This window comes from Lonchura striata, chromosome 2, assembly GCF_050655825.1.
Source record: "Lonchura striata isolate lonStrDom1 chromosome 2, ASM5065582v1, whole genome shotgun sequence".
NCBI lineage: Eukaryota > Metazoa > Chordata > Aves > Passeriformes > Estrildidae > Lonchura > Lonchura striata.
The window spans coordinates 62875281-62902219 of NC_140704.1; the positions used below are offsets into that span (position 1 = coordinate 62875281).

Below are 26939 nucleotides of genomic sequence, written 5' to 3' on the forward strand. Positions count from 1 at the left end.
GGTAATTAAATATTTCTATTTATTTTTTCATTAATACAGTATTTCCTTCCCCCCAGACAAATAAAAAGAATCATTCATAAGATGCTTATTGAAGAGCTATAAAAACAGAGTGCTATAGAATCTCTTAAGAAAACAATCTGCTTTAGTATTATTCAGAAACATCACTGATGCCTACAGAATAATAAGCCTTTTTCCCCAACCTAAACCATAATGGATCCAAGGCACATAACAGTGTATTAATTTTGGGAACCAGGTTTAACCTAGTACTCAGAACAGAGATATATCACATGAAAAGGTGGTATTACTATTACTAATTACTATTTGAAGAGGAAGTTTATTAATGATGAGGACAGATCAAGCTACTGCCAGATGGTGAATTACCCTACTGGTGAAGATCAGAGTTTTGATTTCTTCTGGAAGAAGCTGACAATAGCATTTATACATTCATCAGACAACCACCTCTCCATCAGCACTTCACACTCTCTGCTGTTGACTGCATGGAGCTTCTCCTTTTCCATACTTCGTAATAGCTGCTTGGACACTGCCAAGGACTAGAGAACAAAGAGAGGAACATTAGGAAGCTAAGTTTTCTTTTCTATACTTTAGTGCTTCAGGAAATAATACAAAACCCACACTGGAATCCTAACCCAACTGCATTAACATCAGATCTCTTAGCTTTTAGTTAACCTTTTTGCTTGAATTATTTATTGCATTTAATTCCTTAGACTACTAATAAGGTGGAGAAAGTTCATGGGAAGCAAACCAGTAGTCCCCCAAGTACTCATAATCGGAGTAGTTGGGCAAAAGAAACAAAACCCATTCAACTGTCTGCAGTGTGAAATGCCACCCACATTATCAGCAGCTGGCACAACTGTCTCCTCCTGTCCAAGGAAACATAAGACCACCATGACTTAGTAGTCTTGCAAATCCTAAACTAGGAAGCAGGAACACTGAATTCAGCAAAAATTAAAGCCACACAGTGTCATCTTGAATACCCATAGTGCACACACTATAATAATATTGCAGAACCAGTGGTAAGAATCTTAAATATAAAATATTGCCAAAATAAAAGCCTAAAAGAAGCCACCTAAGGCACTCACAGATGCACTGCACAGGTGGATTAATCAGTTAATTTGTAAGGCTTTTCAGCCACTGCATCTCTGTGGACAGTGCACTGTCTTAGATGCAGAGTAGAAGAGAAGGATCTGACTCCCAGCAACAGAGGGCCAGATCTGTGCTTGAAGGAAAATATATTGAGCCTCATTATTTTGATTAAGGATAAAGTGAAACCAAGTGACAAGACAGGTTTGGCAGAAGAATTGGGAATTCTACAGGCTTACAAGGTGAAGAAAAATTAAAAATACTGACATTTTTGGGGAGGCTTGCATAAGCTTCTAATCTTGCCCAAACTTCCTTCTGAAAACTCCTGTCAGGGAAGACTTCAGTCACAAGTCCCTGGGCACAGGCTTCTGCTGCAGTCAGCTTTTTATTGAAAAGCAACATCTCACTTGCCTATATAAAAAAAGTAAAGTGTGATTTAACAAGACACAAGACATCAGTTATCTGACAGAGAAGCTGCATGCTTCCACATCACATTTGTTTTACTCTCTCGCTTGTTAATATCTGCCCTCTGAAAAGAACACAGAATAGATGATGATTATTATTACTGTAATTATTAAGGAACCTCCAGATACTGTCTACTTCAAAGGGTTTGCTCGAGCAGGGTACTCAGTCCCATCATCCAGGCCATACGGAAGAGGTTAAGCAAGTTTCATACCCAGAATCAACCTCTGGGCTTCATCACTAGGGACTGGCCTACAGTTCCTGCTGTTCACTAGGACTGTACATGTCTTTTTGAGCAGAGCTCCAAGGTTGCAATCTGAAATTACTGCATCATAAATGTGTTTGTTCACTTTTGCAGTGACTCCAGGATTTCTAGAACATGTACTGGCAGGCAGTGTCTCACTGAACAGACTAGTCTTGGTACTTGTATGCCTTGGTAGTTGCTCTGCTCTTTATAGATTTAAACCCCGCTCAAAAAAATACATTCTATTAGTGCATTAAATATAAGTATTTAAAACTACCCAGATTTTTTTCTGTAGGATATCAAAAGAAGCAAAAAGGATTTATGATCTATGCTGTTCTGAGAATAAAAAAAGATTCTGCTGTCTCTTAATTTTTCAGTTTTTTTACTTTTTTTTTTTTTCTTTTAATTATAAATTGGTTTCCTTATTTCTAGAATGGACGGAGAAATTAAGAGTATGGACAGAAGACCATTTTTGCTGTCACGGTCAGAGGATACCAACACACAAAGGTCAGATGATCCCACAGGCAGTGCAGACATTCTTACCTTGGCTAAGCCCATAATTTTTGGAAACAGGTAAGAGGAACATCCTTCTGGGCTCTGCCCAAGTTGACTAAATGGGCTGTGAAATGTAGCCTGGAAAAAAAAAAAAAGAACAAAATAAAGGAAACCTTAGATCAGAGCATGGAACTGAAGTACTAGGATTTCATTCTCATTTTAAATCTTCTACTGCAACAGAGTTCAGCAAACACATCTGACCTATCACCATAATAGCCTTCAAATACCATCTGGCAACATTGCTTCATTCCCTCAATGCACCCCAGAGCCAACTTCGTGTAACTCCATTCCCACATCCAACAACCCTTATTGATGAAGTTACATTAATTGAACAAAGCACTTAGAGAAACTAATGTTCATGCAAAATCTTTACAGAAAGGATGTTCATGCACATTTGCCTTAAACATTATTAAATACGTATTCCAAATAACTTAGGAGGCAAAAAGCATTTTTGCCTTTCTGAAGGCAAACCAAGTTTATTCTTCTGAAAAATTCAAGTCGCTGAATCTTTTTTCACCAAATTTTAAGCAAATCTAAAAAGAGCCTATGCCAGAAATGCAGCAAGGAGTCATACAAAATAATACCATAATTGCAAATCAGAACAGAACAGTGAACAATCTGTTAGAACAGAGAACAATCAACTTTGAGAGGGGTTCATGGTTAGATCCTATAGAAATCCTCCAAGAACTGTTACCAAGGGTTCAAGCAAAAGCTGCCCCAGTGCAGGTAGGAAGGTACCAGCAGACTCTAAATAATGAGCTTGCCATGGACTTTAAACACAAAGATGCAGAAAGTGAAAACTGTGTCAGATAGTAAGTATGCAACTCATATAATCATGCAGAGATTTTTAAAAAATACAAGGCAAAAAATAAGATGCATTTATCAATGATTATACATACAAAGTAAAAGTAAAAAAGAAGTTCAAGTACGAACTTCATTCAAGAAAGAAGGATACTGTTAATAGGACAAAACATTTCATGCATATTTGGATTAAATTTCAACTAAATCTAAACTAACTCATGGGTATAAGGAGATGATATGTTGACGGCAAGTGACTAGACTTCCAAATAGTCTTGATAAAATTGAGAGGTATGAGTAAGAAGATACTACTGATGGATAAGTTAAAGTTTGTTGGAAACAACTTGGTATGTAGAATGCAAATAGGGAAAAATGTTTTCCTGACAACTTTGCAGTAAGGGATCTAGGTGTTAGATCACAAGTATGTAAATCAAGTAACACAGTGGCATGTCAAATCAGAAATACAGCCTGCAGAATGTGGAGAAGTTTGTCTGCTCCATTTCACGTTTAGACAGACAAGAGCTGGAGTGATGTGCCGTACTTGTACCACTATGCTTAAAGAGACAGAGCAAATGAAAGAGTCCTGAGGAATATGACTGCAGCCCACATGAGGAAAGGCTGAACAAATGGCAGCTGTTCAGCTCAAAAAAAAAAGGAAAAAAATTGGGAAGATAAACCTGAGATATATCAAATAGGCTAAGTACACTGATGGCTAAAGTTATTCCAAGGGAGGATGCATATAGACTGTTCTTTAAACTAAGAAACAAGGAAAAATATGTTCACCCTGTAGCAACAAAAGATCAGATGAGAGGGGTGAAAGAGGGAGAAGCCAATATTTTTCTCGTAGAAAAAGAGATACATGGGCCATAATTAAATAAATCATACACATTATACAAACAGGATATATGTCAGGAGTGACAGCCATCAGTGATCTGTAATTAATTAGTTTAGCCAGTTACTGAACTTCCATTCCATAATATACTTTTGCTTTCCCCTTTCACACCTAAAAGGTGCCTTACAAACATAATTTCACAACAGCTTAGAAGAGGGGGTCTTAGAAAAGAGCCTCTAAGCTGGAGGCAGTAACTTCGTAACTACAGCACGAGAAATTCCATCCATGTTAACCACTGGCTGATGCACCCCTGTGCTGGTTACTAACATAGGTAGATGTTCCTTGATGTGATATACAAAGCCTTTAGAACTTTTCTTTCAGATTACCCCAAATCAAATAGTATTTAATACAGAAAGAGGCTTTAAGACTGTCTTGGGATAGGTCATGTAATGTACTTACCCTGTCAGAAGCATAGACAAGGTCACACAAAGCAAGGACTGTTACACAGATTCCAATAGCTGGGCCATTTACCACTGCAATCAGTGGTTTAGGAAAATCAATAAAATGACCCACAAAATCTCTAGAGAGAAAGGAAAACAGAAGATGCAAGATGTAAGAGATACACCTCAAGTGTTTTTCATCCAATATAAACAAATTGCAAAACACATAATTAGACACTGCATAACAAAACCAATAGGCTAAGTGGAAACTATGTAATGTATGTTTTTTGAGCCTTTCAGAAATGAATTGTGACAAAGTAATAACTATCTGAAATAGCTGCATTTCCTTAGCAACTAAGAATCAAACCTGTACATATCAGCAGAGCTTTCCTAGTTCCTATGATCAAGTTATGGAAGTTCTTTCCTCTTCAGCTACAGTTGCTGAATACAGCACACTGACAAGAGCCATCCATTCCAACTCCACCCATGGGACAGCAATTCCCTTCACAGACTGTTCTGCAGTGAAGCCCCAACAGGCACCAACACTGTAATGCTACCTCAACACAGAATTCCCTAGTGCTCTTCTGCACATGTTTGAGAAACAGCATTTTGTTTCATCTGACAGCTGCTTCTCCATCCAAGAGGTGCAAAATGCATTCTCAAAATAAAACATTTTCCCAAAGAGAACAGTGTTGCAATAACTCTATTTTTCTGGCATTTCTGTGGTTGTAGTGAAGCACTGTGCCTGTATAACAGTAAGAGCCCAACAAACACAGGCATCTCAGAAGTGCAAGGTTAAAGACCATAAAGCACATGAGATGCTGCATTGTGCTGAACACCCTGCAAAACACCACACCACAGGCAGGAACACTTGCCAAGTACCATTGAGTAACATCTTCACAACAGGATCACACTGCATCATTATCACTTTGAGGGGCAACTGTGATCCACAGACAGCTCACCTAAGTAAAAGCTGCAAAACTGAGTACTTCACTTGCAGTTCATCTTTAAAACATAAACCAAAACCACTGATTTTCCATGTATTTTAGCTTTTTCACCAATTGCAAGTGCCTAAGGAAACAATCCAATTTGCAAACATCTCTCAGATGCAATTATCACATACAGAAGTAAAAAAGAAAACAGAATCTGCTTAAGTAAGGGAAAAAAAACGAAGCAGACCCTCATGTGAGATGATATCCCTGATCTACTTGGTCTTAGCAAATAAATTCATTTAACAGGTGAATTAGAACTTAAACGTAAAACCAAGATCCGAGAATTACTCGGCAATTTTGGACAAGATTATTACACTTGTCTCTGTTCAAAGAAGTCTGCCAGTGAAGGTATTCTGGCATTTCCTGTTAGTATCCTGTTCCTGCTGGATATCAAAACCCCCACAGTTTTTTTCATATACAGTTAAAACAGTGTTTTTGTCATTATACCTGTATGTACTTTGGGGGACTAAACAAGGAAATCAAGTCTTTGGCATCACTGTACTTAAAAAGACTTCCAATATTAATCTATTTCATACAATTAATACCACTTCCTCCCACAGGATCTTTGTGTTTATGCACATGATGAGCCCACAGATACAGTCACCTAAATAGATGAATCTGGGTCTCCGCTTTGTTTTCTAACAATGCCTGCAAATTATATTTTTCCCATTACAGTAACTTATGTATATATGAAACCAAGATGTTCTACTTGAGTAATACTGCTCCATCTTTTGCCATCTTCTCCATTTCACCAGGCTGGACATTAGTGAAATTACTCAGATCATTTCCACTACTGTAGTAGTCTCCATTTCCTGCAGAAAACACATAAGAAAAAATGCACCAATGGTTTCTGAGTAGGAAAGAGAAGAGAAGCTTTCATTTATTACATTTATGAAAGAATTTCATCCCAAGTGTCTAATGACATTAATAAATTAGAGGGATTTTATCAAAATATATACAATATCTTAAAGGACATCTATAGTTTAAAAGTGTTTTGACTGTCAATTTGTTGAAAAAAAAATCAGTAAAAAGCCGAAGAATGCTAGCTGTGAAATATTTTATATGGAAAAATAATTTTTTTTTCTGTAACTGTCAGATAGAAAAAATATTTTATTTCTTTCCCTGCACACTTCCTTAGGGTTTATTGTTTCCTGTCAATTTGCAACTATTCAAACAATTAGATGTGAGAAACATTTTTTTTTAAACAGGAGAACGGACGCGCAAGTTGATGCATCTCCCTTCACCCTCATTCAAACTGATGAAGAAATCAAAAGTAGACAGAATAACCTATTTAACCTATTTAATATAATATTTTTAATGATCTATTGAGAAAAAGGAACAGTAGTCTAAGGATAAGACTGACAGCACTGCATTGACATCACTGTACCGGAAGATGGATTCTTCAGTAAGAAACAGATAAGCTGGTATTCAATGTATAAGTCAATTTGAGGGACCACCAAAAAAGCAAGAAGCATTTAAAAGCTGACTACTGCATGACTCAATTGCCTAAATCACCCTATGCTCCATGAGGACATTCACAGGATGGGACCTGTTTTACATTGCAGTACTTTTATTCACTGTGTGAAAAGGAACAGAAAGGTTTTGCAGAAATGTTTGCTGTTGACTCACTACTATATAATGTGTTAGACTTTCCAGCTTCAACTGTGTGACTCGCCTTTCTTATCTTGTAAGGACTGTGGTGCACAGTCATTGCTACAGAAAGGAAATCCAGCATTCTGGGAATGGGAACCAGGTGTTGGTAAACACCAGTGGAGAAGAATTTGCAAGCAGTTACCTCAGCGTAAACATGTTCAAGCCCACATTCACCTTGAATTCACACTACTTAGCTGCCAGCCAAAACTCAAGTTTTGGCTAATTTCCTAAAAAGACACTTCTCTGCAATGAGGACGGGCCAGATGGGCAGCTATTCAAAAGTAATAAAGCCTTTAGGAGTATTCCATGTCCATCTTCTCAGCTGAGAAAGATGTTTTGATGTAACAGCAAGCTTGCTTAAGAATTTAAAACTCCAGCTTGAAGAAAATTTGCCAAAACACTTCAGAAAATCTTTGGCCTATAACAGAAGAAAGGATTTCCTCACTTAATTTTACCTTAGTCTAAACACAGGTAGGTATTTCATTGTCAGTTCTATACCTTGGTATAACATAAAACATACCAGTAATAACTGCTATGGTAGAATCATTTTTTCCAGCTTCTTCAAGCGCTTTGATAATTTCTCTGTACATCTGCATAAAAGGAAAATCAACAAAGTACAAATGTGATGCTGCAAAAGAACATAAAAATGAGATTGACACTGATCACAAGGAACTCAAGAAATAGATTAACTATGATCCTTTTAACTACTGAAAAATTTGTCATGCACAGAAAGTTTGCTATTAAATGTGAAGTACTTTGGACCATAAAGACACACGCTTGCAATACTGAAAATTTGCAGTGCAAATCTAAAGGACAAAATAAGGTTCTTTGGAAAAACAAGCACTGACATGAAACAGACAGTTTCAATACAGCAGTTTAAGTGGACAAAATAACATACTAAAGAATCAGCAGCAGTGGGGTGAAGACCCTGCTCTGGTATCTCTGAACCAGGATGATTGTGATGCTTCCAAGGATAGCCTTACTCATGAAGATAACTGTGGGAAACAGAAGATCACCTACACATCTGTGCAGCAGTACTGAGCCAAAGGCTACACAAAATGCTTTGTTATACTCAACACAGCAGTCAAATCTTGCATCCAAAATACAGGCCAGTCTTCCTGCAGTTTGCTATTTTAATTTAGTCTAGACCATAATCCTATATTAAGTTTGAAAGAAATCAAGAGACACAGGAAAACCTAATCTGTAAAATTTTAGCTGAATTTTGTACTGGCTTTCCTTAGGCTGTTGTTGGACCCCTCACAAGGGTCAGAACACCATGCTTCAGTCAGTTCTTTTGAACCTGTAGTTAGGACCCTTTAAAGATTAAAAATCATTAATCCTCCCAAGTTCATTTCTTTACCTGATGGTTGATGGCATTTTTCCTATCTGGTCGATTAAACATTATCTTTGTGATATTGTTTTTGGTAGTAACTATTAATGTTTCATAGCCATCGTGTCTGCCCTCTTCTGGTGAAGCCTCTTTCTTCTGGCTAGCAGATTCTGCAGAGACCAGACTTGAGATAAGTTCAGCATACTTCTGTCTGGCCTCATCCTGCAATAAAATTAAAGAAATTTTAAGATAAGGTAGAAAAAAAAAGAAGGAAAAAAAAGGAAAAAATACTTTTAAAAAGTAAGAAGAAAATAACACACACAAGATTATGAAAAGCTACAACTGAAATCAGTTACAGTACTAATAAAATGGGTACCTGGGTGGAGGAGGAGGGGAAGGTGACTGCTTTAGGACAAAAGAAAATTAAAATCTACATTATAACATATTCCATTCAGGGGGGAGAGGAGAGGAACATGTTGTATTTGAGCACTGCAGAAAATGCTTTAAGTCACCTTAAAGGCAGTAGCAATACATTCACAAAATGAAAGAGATGCTGGGATAATGACATTTATTTTGCTGGAAGAGTGCTCCCATCCATGATTAAGGTTAACAGAGAGACCTTTGTCATATTCCTAGCATTTACACATTTCTATGGATCCTTTGTTTCTGCTTTCCAGTCAGACATTTCTTCAACAAAAGTTTTTATTTTAGAATATGTGTTGCTGAAAATAAAATCACTGAAATGGATCTTATGGCATTTTAAAATTGCTTGAAGACAATAGTTTTCATTTAGCACTAACATGACACACAGAAGCCTAAGGAATCCTGTCTCCCTATTTCTAAAATAAGCAATGACTTAGAAGAATTTTAAGTACTTGGTTGTTACAACTTATTGGCTTGAAAGGATACTTTGCATACTTTGCACAGTTCTATAATCTATAATGATAGCACATGAAAATGTCTATCCACTCCCCACTCTAACTTGAGGAGCCAAATCTCTTCCTTAAGTATTTCTTGACTACTCCTAAAAGCTGCAGGGCCATCTCAAAAACAACCCTAAAACCCCAAACTAAACAAAAGATCAAAATGCACCCTAAAAATCTCAAAGGAGAACAATATCTTATATTCATGAGATTATGCAACCATGTTTTCTTTTAGAAAAAGGAAAATACAAACCCCCTCCTCTATATTAAAGAATCTTTTTGATTGAGCTCAGCAACTACTACTGAGCAGCAGGTCTAATGCAGCACTGACACAGATGATTTGAAAAGTTTGTTTCCTTCATTTAATAGCAGCTGAGATAACCTTCATTTAATAGCAGCTGTATGCAGTCAGACTTACTAAAGCCTGCATGAAAAAGGATTGCTTATGTATCTCTGCATCTTTATTCTCCCTGCTTGCTTCACTTGACTTCTCTAAAGGTTATGAAAGATAATAAAAATATCAAGATATATTGAGAAAGAAAGAATGAAGAGAGGCTCTCAATACACCATTTTTTTCTAGTCTTTTAGTCAACAGCATAAGAGACTGACTTTTTAAAATGGCAAAGTTATGAATATGCTGAATTCAGAGATTTGTGTTTTGTTGTAAGAACAGAGAAGCTCAATCAATTTTTCTTAAGGAGAAGAGCAAAATGGACCACAATGCAAAAAACCACTATTTTAATTGGAAGTCACCACGTAAGATCTCTTACACAGATACAAGCTGGCAGTAATAATGTAGAACTAGGCTTACACACTAAAAAAAAAAAATCTCAAAAAAAGTGAAGCAGTGAAGTGATTGAGGAATATAGTAGCAAACATTTTAAAGGCTGAAGCAGAGATGCTCAACTAGCATGCAATATTTTTAGTCATCAGCCACTCACTTAAAGACCAGGCACTTCAAGGTAGAGTAATCCACAAAGTATCTAAGTGAAATTATGAGTTTTGTCACCTGAGACAAATTGCCAAGAGAGTTCCATGCATCCCATTTGGCTTTCTTGACAAAGTCCAGCATACCTGGTTTTGGAGCCTTGCAGGGACCTTCAGTAGCCTGAAAAGAGAGAGAAACAGGCTTATTTAAAACCTTTGATTAAAGTTCAGATGATTTGGTAGAAAAGATGATGACTGTTCTGAATACTTATCTGATCAGGATACAGAATTCAACTCAGAGAGACGAATACTGTTTGGACAATATTCTGACAGTTCACATACTGTGAGGTTTTCAGTGTCTGCTATTTCTAATACTGTATTGGGCTTCCAGAAGCACCTGATCAACATGAGAGACTGCTTTCCAAAACACCATGCATGTTAAGTTCTCCTGCTGTAAAAACTGTGAAAATTTTATACTTACAAAGAATGTTAAAGATTTGTTAGGATTTGTTAGATGTGTGAAGAGACCTTTGAATAGGAACTATTAATTTGGGTCTTACTTTGAAGTTGGCCTGGCTAAGAGAAAGGGCATTAACTGGAAGAGTCTGACCTATCCTGAAGTATTCTATGATCAGTTTTCCTGAAGAAAAATAAACTATTGGAAATAAATATTTCAAGTGGGAGTAAAGAAAGAGAGAAAGAGAGAAAGAGAGAGAGAAAGAGAGAGAGAAAGAGAGAGAGAAAGAGAGAGAGAAAGAGAGAGAGAAAGAGAGAGAGAAAGAGAGAAAGAGAAAGAGAGAAAGAGAGAATACATTTATGAGCTCACTATTATTAATCGATAAAGCTACCTGGAACCATCAGCTATCTTTAAGGCTTTTTAAAATGAGTTACTGATTGCCTTCCTCAACATAACAAGCCTGTACTGAACCTGCAGTCAAACCTGATCCACAAATACTTCCTGAAATATCAATACAAGCCCTGCTGTGGACATAAAGCTATTTCTGCAAAGGTCTCCTTCACTCCAACTTTGGAGGAAAAGTTCCTTGAATTCAAAATAAACAAACAAAAAACCCCAAAACAAACAATGACCATACTAAAATAAAAGAGAGGAATAATCCCCAGAAATCAACTTCCAAATGTCAAAACCATTATATAATAGGCCCAGATGTCTATAGATACGAGAAATTTAAGAGGGAAGCATTCAGCCTACACTTTTTTTCCTAGACATAAGGCATTTCCAAAGTTGAATCAAAATTATTATATGGAAGACATCACACAATGGATGCAATTTTGCTTTAGTTATTTGAATAAAGGTTTCTAGTCAAAGCATGAAAAAAAACAGGTTTGGCTTCCTTCAGAATTTAGGCATTTTAAGGGGCTGACATTTCAGGAACACAATTTGAGCATGTAAAATGAAGAGCCTGTTAACACACAATACATTTGAACAGTCTGTATTTTAAATAAATTTTACAAGCCCATCCCCTCAGGTTATAAATGCTCCTTACCAAAAAAAAATAAGTCAAGTCATGCCTACCTGTTTAAACAGAGCATAGAGTTTCAACTTAGTTTCATTCCCAGGATCCTTTTTCAAAAGCTTCAGCTGTTCTTGAGCCTTCTGGAAGTCCTCCTGGCTGACCTGCATGGTGGCTGCAGTCATATGAAGGTCATTCGCTGGAACACGAGCAGCTTGTGTTGGCCTGGGAGTAAGTGGGAGAAAAAAATCCCATTACTTGATTTTTGTGAAAGACTATAGAGGAGAAACAAATACACTGCTTTTTAAGACATTTAAAAGTAAATGTGAAATGTTACATACAACACTAATCAAAACAACAACAGCAAGATATTAAAAGTCACAAGCAAGTTGCTTTAGAAGTTTGCTATTGCTGTGATATAATTAACCTTCAGAAATTATTATTTTTTATTAATTATTGAAATCTCATTCCCTTGCACTCAGCACCTTGAATAATGCATTCAGTTCTGGGCCCTTTGCTACAAGATGGACACTTTGGTGCTGGAATGTGTCCAAAGAAGGGAAAAAAGCTGGCAAAGGGTCTGGGGCACAAATCCTATGAGAAGCAACTGAGGGAGCTGGAGTTTTTTAGCCTCGAGGAAAGAATGCTCAAACGGACCTTGTAGCTTTCTTCAACTGCCTGAAAGGAGGCTGTAGGTGGGTGGGAGTTATTCTCTTCTCACAAGTAACAGCTGACAGGATGAGAGGGAACAGCTTCAATTTGCACCAGCAGAAGTTTAGATTGGCAAAGAAAATGCTCCTAATATCTAGATGGGTGGTCAGACATTGGAAGAGGCTGCCCAGGGAGTCACCATGCCAGGAGGTATTTAAAAGATATGTCTATGTGACATCTGGTGACATTGTTTATTGGTGGACTTAGCAGTACTGGGTTAATAGTTGGATTTGATAATCTCAAAGGCCTTTTCCAACCTAAATAGTTCTATGATTAGCAGCTTTATACATCCGTTAATTAAGACGAGTATGCAGCCTGTCTGCTCTTTGTGATCTTTTCAAATGTGTGTGCTTCTAGCTAGAAACATTGGAATTTGAAAGTCTAGTCCACCTTTCAGGGCAGCACAAGTGAAGAATAATTTCAATATGTACTTTGGAAAAGGACTGTAAGCAAACTAGCTTGCAGATACTTGAGAAAAAGAAACACAGTCAAAATATTCTGGGAGTGCAACTTCCCACCAGAATAAGGTAACTCCATCAAAAACTCCCCCAAAAGTAGCAAACCTAACCCAATTCTATAATACTTTGCAAAAGCAGGTTTACTTCAGTAAAGTTTGGACTCAAAAGCCAAGAAGTCTTACAATTTTGATTTACTTCAAGAGGACAAAAGCACGTTATCACAGTTTTGTTTTGTTTTTTTTTTTTTTTGTTAAATTGCAATATACATTAAGATTCTTACTATTGCAGTTCATGTGTGAACCTTCCTTCTCTATTCTAGTAACAAGGAAAAAGACCCAACTTTCCCTATTATCTTACAAACACACCTGTCATGTTAGAACATCATATATGATAGATTTTATAATCAGTCTCATTTGAAAAATTAATGAGTATCTCAAACAGAGACTTACAGAATGCTTAATCAATTTAATGTTAATATTTCAGTTACAGGACGATAATTTAAAAATTATGGAAATTATACCTTTTTATACACACCTAATGAGAATTTAAAACATGTTCTACTGCCTACCTCAAAAATGTCCTCACTGCTCTTATTTCTTAAAGAAAATTTATTTTCTGCTGAAAGCCTAAAAGTTGCAAGCAGAAAGTGTGAAGAATTAGTTTTATTTCTCTTTAATTTTATGTAGCTAGATGATGTCTTGTAAAAATATTTGTAAGACCCATTATTTTTATGTCCTATTATAGTCCTTTTTTGTTAATAAAATCAAAGTTCTGATATTTTGGTGATACCAAGTTTGAACAACAGACATGGAAAGAATATTTTTTTTGTTATACACAGAATTTCTTTCAAAGTCAAAGGATTTCAAAATTTGCTTCAAAACCTTATGCCAGTAGCAAGAAACATATGTGAGCAGTACAAAATGGAACAGGCTATCAGAAAAGGCTGCAAGAACAGAAAGTCCTTTTATTTCAGCTGATCAGCTGTAAGCCTTTATTAAGATAGCAGTGCATCCAGACAAACAGGGAGTAAACAACTCTCACTGTAGCTAACATTCAAGCTGGTGTGTTCAGAAGACTCTCTCAGAGTTCAACAAGTTTATCCCTTAAATAGCCAGGAGTTTATTCAGCCAACTTGTGGACTCCGTTTCCAGCATCAAAAAAATACCTTCAACAGGCAAAAGTTCACCTAAATGAATACAGATACAAGATCTTTAAGACTGCATCTCTTTCATTAGAGTCTGTCCTGGAGTCCCAGAACATGATACTTTCAGTTCTTATTCCCAAATGTGTTTTTAAAGGCACATTTACAGGAAGAAGAAATAAGAATGCAGGAAGAGTAGTTGTTTGTTTTGGTTTGGCTTTTTCTTTCCTCCAATTTTGCTATCCATCTTTGGAATTACTGGAATGCTACTGTCCCCAAGATGATCCGTGTATCTGCTACAAATTTTCCTGTCAGTCTAGGCAGTGACTGAGGTAGATCTCATGTTTAAAAATGGAGATTTGGGTTTACACCATGTTTGACAATATGGATCTCAGTCCAGCCCGGCTGTGGTCAGTATCATAAAAAGGCTGTAAGAATCTCTTTTATATACAACTTGATAATGATCATATATTAACAAAATTTGAGGATGAGCACCTGGGGAGAGGAGGATGCCATAGCAGCTGGTCTGAAGGTATGTACACACATATTTATGGTTAAGTTGAAGTTTATGGTTTGGTTGAAGTTTCTTTCCATTTAGCAAGTCACAGTTCTCTTCCTTATTAAGGATGCAAAGTAGACAAGTTAGAAGAGATGAGAAAATAATCAAAAAAGTTTGGCTGGGAAAAAGAAAAGTGGAATGAGCTTTCAGTAAGTCCAGGCTTAGAGGAATTTGCTCTTTGGTTATATTCACTTTTTGCTTCTTAGTTAAATGTTTGGGTAAAATTCTTATCCATCCACTTCAAGTATTTCATCTTTCATTCTTCTTTTCCTCCTTACCTACTGACTTGTAATAGGAAATTGTGCAACCTAGGTGTTTATTAAAGTCTGTTTATAAAAAAAGGCCTTTTATCTTTCATTCTTCCTTGCTGCTTGTAGCTCAGTTCTCTGCAGGACATTGATGATTCACTCCATTTCTTCTGCCTTCTAATCTCTTACAGACATTTCCTACACATCAGAGATGCTTGTCAATTCTTAATGCGCTACAGCTAAGCTGATTACTATGATTTCTCTATTAAAATTACAACAAAGAATGAAAAAACAAAGGAAAAATTAATTTATTTCACAATTAATTCATCTTGGGCAGGACTTCATTCTTCAGAGGCACACACAAACAGCAGTAAGAAAGCCCCTTGATCCCAAGTAGATCACACAGAGTGAGAAGTTGACGCCTCTCAGCATGCACAGCAGCACTGACACTTCTGGCACTGCACAGTGGTGCCATGCCACAGTCCCAAGGTCAGAGGAACAGCAGAGGCTGCTGCAGTACAGTGTGCAATAGCTTGCTCCCTTGCTGTGACACTGAGTCCTTCCTAGTCACTCACTGAGCAAATCCATGCCCCAGTTCAGCAGCTACACTAGACTGTGTGAAAACCAAGCAAGGCAGGCAGAGAGCTTAGAACCTCACTTACAGGCTTTTAATCCAAGCAGAAAAAGAAGCCTAGGAAAGGCAACCAAAAACCCTTCAGTATTTCTCTTTCTCATCTATTCACTGCAACAAAGTTAAATACTTTCCTTCACAAAGCTTCCTATTTATTGCCCTGCACCCAATTAGCTGCCAATACCCCACGGCTACAAATTACCTTCACTGTAGAGGCACCCACAGAAGAGTGGTGTGGGCTGGACAACCTCCCCCAGCTGGGTAAAAAGCCAGCTCCCACCAGAGAGACAGAAGCAAGATGAGTCACAACTTGGCAGTGCAGTCAGAGTCCATGACAAACGCCTGTGCTCTCCTGCAAGATCAGTCACTGGGGACTTCGCAAGTTGTACACTCTGAAAAAAGAAATAAATCCTGGGCATCACTGTCTGAACCTGAAACATGCAGGTTGACAACCATTTGTATTTATTGCCCTGGTTCAGACATCTCTCTGCTGCCATTCAGTCATTCAGGATACCTTGGAGGCTCATCATTCATCCTGTTCACTCTACTTGTTCACTTAAATGTCCCTTATCCCAATAAACATTCAAATGTCTCTTAAATTTAGGACTGCAATTCCACTGAAAGTAATTTCTCACTCTTTATATTATTCAAAAAATAAAGACTCCAAAGCCTGTTAAAGGCAGGCCTCTCACTTCTGTGTAGTTCTGTCCCTTGCATAAGGACTTTAGAAGAGTTAAAAATGCCAACATTTTGTAAAATACTGACTGCTCACTTTCTAACTTTTAAAGCAACTCAGCAATTTCTTCATAAAGATTAAACAGAAGTCAAATGATCTCTTTGCACAGGAAACATCAGACACAGCAGAAGAAAGGGATGGATATACCTGAAATCCATCTTCCATTTACTTAGTACAAGTTTTCTTTTAAACATTAGTAGATCCTGGGGAAATAAAGCACATAGAAAAGCAGTTAAAAATCCTATTAGGATTAAAAGCAGTGGGTGGTGCTAGATACACATGGGTTTAAAACTCCTGACAGAAATGGAAAACATTCATTTTACATTATTTGAAGTAGCTTCAGGGAGACAAGCAAGAAAAAGAACAGGAAGTGTTGTTAGAAGCAAGAAGCACATTAAACTGTCACTTGGATGAATCCTGGAACATCTTTTGTCCATTACATGCAATACTTCAGATCATGTGTACAACATTCCTTCTTTGCCATGATCTCAAGGTGCTGTCATTTTTTCCATTGCTCTTTCCACACAGTCCGCATGCAGAACAGTGAAGGGCATGGCAACCACCCCTTGCCATTTCCCACACACAGAGTTTTGCAGCATCATCAAGTGGCACTATTTCTGCTCATGTTCTTCCCATCTTAAGAGAAAATTGCATGAAATAATGGTGTGCTGGTGCTATTTAAAGAGTTGTATGGGTTGATTTTTGTTTAGTTATGACACAAAGCAATCAATTCCCACAAACCTCACAGTGTTCAGTGTTTGGTTATAACCTAAAACAAGCTTCTGATTGTTTTAAACACCTAAGACAAGCATGCCTCTCCTGAATCTCTGCGAAGAAGAGACAGCATATGTTTCCTCAGCCCAACCCACAACTGATTTGTAGGTGCCAGCCAGACCTCCAATTTTTCTAGAAGGTTCAGGAGACCAAAACCTATCTCAAGAGCTTCACCTGCCCCAGCACCAGCAAGTACTGCTTTTACAGACTGCTATGAAGTCACACAAGAGGAGAGCAACCAAATCAGACCTCCTTGCTCCCTGTCCTCCTGCTGTGGGGACACATCCATCCACAGCAATGAACCTGCTAAGGTTCCCTCCCTGCTAAGGTCACTGGAGCAGTCCTTGCCTGTTGATGCCTGGACAGTACCACTCCAACCAGTTTCAGGCTTCATTCCCCTTCTTTCAGCAGCACTTCTCTCACTCCCTTAAAATTATCCTGGTTTTTCTCTCTGGAAGGAAAAGGGATCTGGAGATGGAATAGCAACTTAAGATCATTAGTTCAGCTACATCAAGGGGCACAGGAGCAGAGGTGGTGGGAAAGCTTGTCACCACTGGCAATTGTAGCAACTGTTATGAAATGAGAAGTGTGGGGGGAATAGAAACCTATATTTAAACTGTAACCATGAGAAAATGACTGAACCACCTGAAAGAAATTACTTAAGTCCAACCTGACACACAAACTTTTCACATTCCCCCCCAAGCCTTCATATCAGAATCTCTAACAAGATTTTTAAAAAATAAAGTTTAATTACCAAATAATTATTACAATGAGCAAAACATTAGCAGTACCACACTTCCTTGGTAACCAGGAAAATATTTATCATTTTCCATATTCACTTGCAGTATTTTCTGCACACAGTCAATTTAGGGTTGTACTTTATTTTGCTGGCAATAGGAAGCTATTGTCTATGCTGTTAACATAAAAATGATTGGAAAATTTTAATCAGCAGGTTCCCCAAGTTATCATTCATCATGCCATTGATTATATTCTACTGAAACCAAACAGATAATAATGTAACATTAAGGACTCATAAATTTTTTACATAGCCCGAGCACTTATACAGCAATAAAAGAGCTTTCCCCATACTGCTTAAAGTTGAGAGGGCTCATTTCTGCCAAATCTCTCCAGTTATTCTCCCCATACAAGCTACCAAGACCTGAGCTGGGAAAAAGAAGAGGCACCTGAAAATGCTAAAGCAAACTGAGCACTCTGTGGCATGTTTGGAACACTCATTGCTCCTTTGCTGTTGGAAAAATAAAGGAGAGCTATGGAGAGTGTAGCTGGTAAATTTACAGATCAATTCTGGGTAGTTTCTTCTGGCTGTAGAAGAAAAGCAAACCTGTCTTTATGCCATCTTATTACACGTTGTTCCCAAAGCAATTCATATCACTTAACTATACACACTTCTCACCATATACTCTTTTCAAATTGTTTTTTTTTTCTTTTCTTGCTACTGAATTACTTTATCATGTGTGCCTAACAAATCAACGATGCCTGCTGCTGCTGTTGGTCTTATGCTGCAAAGCATTCTTCCTATCCTATATATTCAAAGCACTCTGTACAAGTTGTACAGACAGATTTTCTTACAAACAGGAGTTGTGTATAATATTAAAAGAAACCTCAGCTTGACAATTTTTATACTAATAAAGGAAAACTGCTTCAGGTTTTTATTTCTAGTCTGCCCTTTCAAGTTTCTTCTCTTGTACTGGGAAATGTGGAGTACTAGGAGAAGGGAAGTGGTGAGTGAGTGGCTGCATGGTACTCCAGCTGGAGTTAAACCACAACAGTCTTTTTGGATGCCCAATGTGGAGCACAAAGGGTTGAGATAACAACAGATCTGACCACAGCATGTTAGAACAAATCTGTTAAAAGCATTTAATAAATTAGCTTAATAGTTGTTGGTTACAATACTGTTCCATTTGTTCAGAGTTCTTGCATGTGTGCTCAGTATCTGTTCCACCCATGGGGTCTTATCAGCATTGAAGTTATTCTCTAGAAATCAATGCATTTGGCTCATTCGGGGAAACACCAAGTTTTATTAATCATGCCAACACCATGAAGGAGTTGATGACTCAGTAAACAGAACTCCATCCTTCCTAAAAAAACCCCCAAGATTTAAGGAAACAACTATCCCTTCCTGGTCCACCAGCATAGACCCTGGCAGTACCTTACTATACTGCAGCATGGAGTAACTAAATTTATTGCTATTAGGCAATAAGAATGTTTCTAGTGTTCTTATATTTCCAATGTGTCTTACTAGTAGAAAACATCAGTTCAAATATTCTATAAACAATTTACTTATTGCTACTTTAACAAACAACGAAATTAAAGCCAAATTATTTTCCCCTTTACATTAGAATGTTTCAAGAGTTGTTCTAAACACAATTTGGTGTATAAATCCTTATCAGCTTTTACTATTTTACACTCCCACACTGTTTTGACATATAAAAACTAGAGGATAATTATGTGTCTGTTGGCAAATTGAAGTGCTGAATCACTGTTGTTTAGTGCAAGTGGCTCAGCTGCGCTTGATAGTTTCTTTTTCAATATTAAAGAATAGCTAAGAATGAAGGCTCTAGATTACCATTCACTGAGATATGAAATGATCTGATCTTTGTGCTCTATACACACATAGTTTTGTTTTATTTTATTTATGGTCTCATCACAGCTGCTGGGTAGGACACCAGGATCATCTCCTGAAATCACCACAAGAACTCTCTCTTTCCAGCAGACTTAAGTTGACTAGACATGATGAATAATAAATAATGAGAGAACTTCCTGTACATGCTCAGTCCATGCAAGACATCTCTAAAAGCAGGAAGATGTACAAACAGAAACACACTTCAAAGTTAAAATAAAAATGGTAGCAGAAAAAATATAGAGCTGCAATACTTATACATGTGACATTTCCTGAGAATCACTCAGTTTATTGCAGCATTTGGAGAGCAGCAAACTCAAATACATTCCTTACACATCATTATCCAAGGTGACAACAAAAAGTTATGAACAGATACTCAAAATCAATGGAGAAAGGAAAGTGTCATTTTGATTTAGCTTACAGGGACAAATTTTGTTGGCTGGATGGATAGCAAGAAAATGTATACTTTAATATTAATGGCTTATGGCCAACACAGGTAGGTTTCTTGACAAAGATACAACCAGCTCCTACAGCTTCCACCTACATCAGAACACCCACTAACACTCCTCACAGTGCAGCTGAATCACTGAAAGGAAACAAAAATTTTGTCAGAGGCTTACTTTCCCTCCTGAATCCATCACATCTAGATACAATAAGGGTGGACAAAAAATACTGAACAAAACAGTAACAAAGCAGTATTTGCCAATGGCTTATCCTGCCCAAATCTAGATCTTTTTCAGACAGCTTAAAATTAAACACTTTAGGTCTAAACACAAAGTAGCACACTGCTCTTGGTTTTGTCAGTCTTTCCAGCACCCACAATCAAACAGACCAACAGGTTGTCTTTAAAGACCTGGGGCAATTTATTATGGAAATTACAAACATACCAAGGGACTTCAGGTCATGTCCTACTAAGACAGTGCAAAAAGCTTAAATTAGAGCATTTAGAAGGCTGCACCTAACGCAGCAGCTCCCAAGAAAGAGGTGAGAGGACTGTGTTGAATTGTGCCAGTTTTGAGTGGGGATGCAACTCAGGCTGGCTTCTGATATCATTGTAGAGATCATGAAGAATTATTGATCTGGGAAAGAGGTGGATAACCAATATAACTTGGAATAAAAGGGTGTTTCATCTGGCTTTGTACTGGTAATTAAGAAAATCAACACAAAATCAAACAGATTCTTTTGTTTCAGAAACAGGCTGACTATACTGACATGTTTGAAGCTGTAAGAATTTTATAAATATGTGTATCATGGTATGAAATGACAGCATATTTGAAAATTAAAATTTACCCTGTTTAATGGTTAGCTTATAAGGACTAAATTATTCAAGAATTGTTGGTCATTCCATAAGCTAAATACTTCTTACACCACGCGTTATGACAGAAAAAATATTACCAGAGCACCTTACCTGAAAAAAACAGTAGCTGCTCTTTTGGAGGGCCAAAGAATCAGCAAAGAATCCACACAACACAATATTTCTAATCTTCAATAAATATTTTTTATTAATAATTAAGAATGGAATCTCTTCTACTCAACATGGTGAGGCAACACCTGGATTACTGCATGCAGTCTTGAGTTCCATAGTACAAGAGACATGGAGATTTCATACTGGAAAGACACCAGAAAAGAACCACAGAGATGGAGCATCTCACATATTAAGACAGTCCTAGAGAACTGGGATTGTTCAGAAAGTTGTATTCCATGACATGGGATTTCCAGACACCTTGGCTTGGTATTAGATAAGAACTGTGAAATCCAGCTCGATTACATACAGCTTCCTGCTCTGGATTACATTTTGTTGATTTTAACTGCTGCGTGTGTTTCCATTCAAAACAGTTTAAGAGTGTGCTTACATAAGGACGGAAGTTTACCAAGATGCTTTTCTGGAAAACTATCCAATCATCTCACTGCTACCTTTTAAGTTGTATTGGTAAACCAGCATGAGCAAACAAGATGTAGTAAACCCTGCAACGAACATGAGTATTTGCAGAGAAAGCCTCCCATGAAGAGATTTAGTTGTTAATTCTTTTTACTAGTTAAGCCCAATGTCAAAAACACAGTGGATTAGTTTATTCCAATGGCTATGTTTCAGAATCCTGGCCCTCAAAGAAAAAGAGAAATTTAAGATCCACTGGTGGTGTGAAGAACCTTTCTGAAAGACTCTGAAAGTTACCTTACAAATTCTAGGGGAAGCTGATTTTACCAGTATTTTGCAAAAACTTCTTGCGAAAGTCAAATGGCACAAGGTTCAAGAAAGGAAAGAAGGTAGTTTCTTTAATATATAAAACAAAAAAAAATTACTACTTGAAAGGTAAGAAAAGTATGATGAGCTCTCTCAGCTTCCTATTGACTTGCATCAAGACAGAAAAGACTAAGCTTAGGGGAAAAATAGGTTTAAAATCAAGGCAGGTATGTGCTCTGCTTGCTTTTCTGGTGGCCAGGCAAGGGTCTGTGACCCAGAAAGCTTAGTTAGATCACAAACACCAACTGTAACTATAGATCTGACCTACCAAAATGAAGTCTGCAAAGATAAGCATGGTTATCATGAGCAGGAGGAGCACAGCAGAGTACCTGAGCACTGCAGAAACCAGCACAAGCCAAGGAGAGCTGATAAATGGAAATCTGTCACAGAAAAAGACGTTGGTTGATAGGGAATAGCAAAGAGCTGAGCAAGGCACGCTAGTGTAGCCTGAAATACAGCACCAAGAGGCACAATTTCAGACAGTCAGAAACCAAAATGCAAGAGCCTGTGTAAGTCAGCATCAGGAAGTAAAAAACATACTCCACAGGGCTTTCCTGGTGTATGATCAGGGTGTTTTGTGGATAAGACACAACCCTTGTATGTAGACACATTTCCCATGTCAGTGAGCTAGGACGCATTCCCATTCAACTGCTAGTGAGTAGGGAAGTCGGCAGGCAGATGTTTGGGAAGCTGCAGGACATCTACTGCCCACACCTCACTGAGGTCAGGAGGGAAACAAGACCCCACTCACCTACATCGGGACAAAAGTTTCAGGCATAAAAGCAACTTCTACTGTCAGCATCAGAGGTTTTAGTACAGACCCCTAGGAGACTCAGGAGTGTTTGCAAAGAAGGTTTTTAAGGATGCAGACACTGCAAAAATCCAGTCTTCCTCCTTGTAAAGGGTTTATGGTTTATGGATGTCAGCAGACAATAGGAAAGAAAAGGAAAGCTGCTGCAATACAAAAATAGGGTCTGGTGGGGGGGAAAGTGGGTGAAGAGGCATGCTTGAAAAGATGCCAGCATAAGAACATTAGAAAAAAGCTCCTAAAATTTTTATGTCCATAGTCAACCACAACTATCCGAATAGCATTGACAGAAAGGACTAGACATTTCCCACCAGGGATACAAAGCAGACTCTCTCCGAGGCCAATTAGGTCCTTATGGCCAAACCTGGAAAAAGGAAACAGAACAGAAAAGGGGATACCACCAGACTTACTGGTCACCTCCAGGATGACAGCAGCCTCAAAGAGGTTTTCCACAAGGCAAGACTTACCTGGGTGTGCTGGCATGCACAGCTCTCCTCAAATGCAGGAAACTTTATTGCATGTCTGTAGCAGTGGAAAAATGTATTTATGTGCTCCTCACATATTAAAAAGAAGCAAACAAACACCTGTGATGCAGGTGATACATCATTAATAGTGATCAAGAAGCTTTTTTAGGGAATGACCTGGAATACTGAACTGTTTCCAAGAAGGAAGCTCCTGAATGCAGTCATTTGATGAAACAAGAAATAATCTCAGCTGCAAGAGATCAGTTCCTCCTGTGCCCTCAGTGGAGCAACTTCCTTATAAAAGCACAGTTTAATGGCAAAGCAAAGCCTCTGGGCCCTAAAGACCTGGGACTTTACATCTCACTGGCTTAGTGGGAGGCAAGGCAGAAAAAAGCCATAGCTCTTTTCTGTGGGTCTATAGGTCTGCAGTCAGAGAGAGGTAAAGGAAAAGATGGAAGGGTTATAATGTCTTGCTTTGCCATAAATCTATTAAAGGGTGCTTGAGAAAATTACCAACAAATGCAACTGCACTACCAAGTAAAGAGAATGCAATTTAGGGTGCAGGATCAATAAGCTCCCAGGCAGAAGTACAAAAAGTCTGCAGAGACTGAATAAGGATTGTTTAGCATTGTGCTGGAACACCTGAGCTCCTGCCATGTGGGTGGGCTGCAAACATCCAGATGTTTTGTCATGAGATGATAAGCGGATGCCAAAAAGAGATTTGGAATGCTACTCAAGAGACAGATGGAAATGAACTTCAACTCTTAACACTGCTGCCTCCCAAGCTGAAAACCAGATAGTGTAGTGGAGATTTACTGTGAGCAGAAAGTATTGCAGGCACAGGGAGAGACCAATAAGGCTGCAGAAGCAAGGAGAAGCCAACAGTGTAAGAGAAAATTAACTGGCTTTCAATTCACTTTACTTAAAGACCAGCATTTAATAGTGCTCCTATGAAAAAGGCTTTTCTGAGAAATAAAAGAATAGCTCATGGGAAATTGGTCTTTGACAAGATCTGACGTCCTTTAAAGTTGCTGAAATACAAAGGAACACACTAGAAAGTTAGGGTGTGACTATGTTACTGTCTCAGTTTGACCAGGAGAATGCTCTTGGAGAAAGTCTCTACACTGCTGCCAACTCCACTCCCCCAGGTTGAGCTTGACACATACAATTTAGATCCCTTCTAAACTACATAAAACTGGGAGATGTCCTCCAGCTAGTGACAGGCATTCAGCATTGGGACTGCACTACAACTACCCCAAAGACCCCAAAACAAAGACAGCACAGATGGAGGTTTCCCAGCAGCAAGCATTCACTGCCCACTGGTCTGACCTGCCCTAAGTGCAAATACGGCTTCAGAGAAGTGGTGTTGTGGGCCCCCAACATCAAAGATCTGAGTGCAAAGACTGTCAATATGGCTCCAGTAAGACTCTTCTGAATGTGCATTTGTGTCAGCATCCCCCCATCTCAGATGAATTTAAACTTGAAATATTATATATTGCAACAGGACAGGACAAGTAGAACCTGTGGAAACCACAGTTCCATGTCTGAAAGAATTAACAAATGTCCTGCTTAGAAACACAAACCAACCAAAATAAAGTAAGAGCAATTCTTGCATTTTGCCTTTATATTTGCACAAGCCTTCCTCTTTCAGCGTTCCAAGGATGTGACTCCTTTTTCCAAGTTTAGACTGTAAAAAATGCTTCCTAAATTCACTGGCACAGCAATGTTGCCAGTGTCTTTGATAAAATTCTGCTTGCATACTGCTAAGACCAAAAATAAAGCTAACCTTTCTGGTGCTCCAGCATTAGAAAAATTGCGCTATTTGTCTTTATTACATCTGATCAGATATTAAAAGCATGAACCCATTATTAATACTGTTTTATGAACTGCTGTCTCATATAGAATCTTGCAATTTCAAATACATCTGGCTCCACCAGCCTAATGATGATCAGGAGGCCAGTCTTTTACAGGTTTTCCCAATTTAGGACTGCTTTCCCTCACTTCCATTGTAACAACCTAGCTACATTAAATTAATATTATTTAGCTGAGAAAGCTTGCCTAGACAGTTATTTTTTTTTAATGAGGGCAGAAGTCACTCAATTCTTTGTTTCTCCCTCCGTCTTAGAATGTTCATGTTCTTATTTCAAATAAGTTCTTACAAAGCTTTGGGTGAAAAATATGACAATTTAATGCATAAATGTCTCACAGTCTTCTGGTTAAGATGCGCTCATGCCTAACAGACATACTCGGATACTTGAGTAAAAGCATTTCAATTATGAAGGTGTACACCATAACAGTCAAATCTGAATATTGTTACCAGAGTATCACACACCTTTATTGGTATGACAATGTCTGCTTCACTACTCTATTAAGGAGCTTGCTTACCAAGTATACTTAACACACCTTGCTTTTTCTTGAGTATTAAGTTATTTTTTATTGGAAGAGGAAATTTTATGAATTGGCATACTTTGTGATTCTTATTTATATACAAGCAACTTTATAAGCAATATATACAAGCAACTTCATAGTGGAATTTCCAATATAGCCATTTTCAATAAAAATGCGTAACACACAATTCCAAGTATAATTGCAATTCAAGCCACCCCTTCTGCTTTCCACTGCCCAGCTGACTCTGAAGGTGCACAGCTGCTGCAGTGCATGCTCCTGCACATGACACTTTATTTGGAAACAGCTTAAAGGCAATATGTAATAAATAAAGGCATAGATTATCTGGAAAGCCAGAATAGTCTTAGCAAGAAGGCCTAATTAGCTGGACACACAATTAAGTTTGGTTTTGTCAAGGCCAGTCTGGATGGGGCTCTGAGTAACCTTGGTCCAGTAGAAGGTGTCCCTGCCCCTGGCAGGAGAGCTGGAATTAGATTAACTTTAAAGTCCCTTCTAACCCAAACCATTTATAATTGCATGGTCTATGGAACTTGTAAAATAAAATACAGAAAACATGAAAAGGCCCAAACACACACACTCTTTGCACATTTCAGTACTGTTTCGGATACCTCACCTCCAGCCTAACCAACAGCTTTTCTAGTGGTGGAACATTCACCTAAGGAAGGCGAAACACAGGTTTCCCACTCCCACGCTGTGTTCAAACACATTAAAGGTGTTGGTACGGCCGGAGGCGGCCCCCAGCTTTAGCAGAAAGCGACCTGCCCCGTTTTTGGGGTGAGAGCGGCGCCCGGCCCGGGGCGCTAACGCCGGGGCCACGCAGGGAACGCCAGCCCGGCCCATCCAGCGGCGCGGGCAGGGCCAGCCCCGGCGGGAGACGGACAATCCCGGCGAGAGACGGCCACCCCCGGCACGGCCACCCCCGGCACGGCCACCCCCGGCACGGCCACCCCCGGCACGGCCACCCCCGGCACGGCCACCCCCGGCACGGCCACCCCCGGCACGGGCACCCGCAGGCCGCCGCTGCCGGCCCGCCCCGTGAGGGGCCCCGCCGGCAGCCCCGGGGCGATGGGCACCCACCTTGTCCCGCAGCGCAGCCGCCAGCACGGCCTCCGGACGAAGGTCAGCGCCGGAGCCGCCATAACCACGGGAAAAGAAGGTGGGAGGAGGGAGGAGACAAACCCCGCCCCGGGGATGGATCACCGCCTCCATGGCCGCGGAGAGGGCGGCCTGAGGGCGGGGCCGGGGCCGGGGCCGGGGTTTGCCCACTCGGTAAAAGCAGGCAGGCTGTGCTGTGCGTGGCGGTGCTCTGAAACTGTGCCCGGGAGGCACTGAATCATTTAGGTGGGAAAAGACCTCTGAGATCACCGAGTCCAACTTTTGACCCAACACCA

At 38.9% G+C, this 26939-nt stretch overlaps 2 protein-coding genes across 8 annotated transcripts in view; both read right to left on the reverse strand.

Annotated features, from left to right (window-relative positions):
• On the reverse strand, positions 1 to 26757 carry ECI2 (enoyl-CoA delta isomerase 2). Of its 7 annotated transcripts, XM_085573495.1 has the most exons (14): positions 26626 to 26704; positions 16361 to 16416; positions 15680 to 15869; positions 14535 to 14655; positions 13467 to 13524; positions 11792 to 11954; positions 10340 to 10438; positions 8438 to 8629; positions 7598 to 7667; positions 6134 to 6236; positions 4452 to 4572; positions 2351 to 2440; positions 1369 to 1512; positions 1 to 551 (listed from the first exon to the last, which is right to left on the reverse strand). In XM_085573495.1, the coding sequence occupies exons 6-14, from the start codon at positions 11912 to 11914 to the stop codon at positions 396 to 398; spliced, it is 1098 nt and encodes a 365-aa protein (XP_085429621.1). In that variant the 5' UTR covers positions 11915 to 11954; positions 13467 to 13524; positions 14535 to 14655; positions 15680 to 15869; positions 16361 to 16416; positions 26626 to 26704; the 3' UTR covers positions 1 to 395. The 7 variants fall into 7 exon arrangements, with proteins under 7 accessions (XP_085429621.1, XP_085429623.1, XP_085429620.1 ...); XM_085573497.1 differs by lacking the exon at positions 14535 to 14655; XM_085573494.1 differs by lacking the exon at positions 13467 to 13524.
• The window catches only part of LOC110472824 (endogenous retrovirus group K member 8 Gag polyprotein-like), a 399368-nt gene that overhangs the window by 89818 nt on the left and 282611 nt on the right, over positions 1 to 26939 (reverse strand). The window lies entirely within an intron of this gene.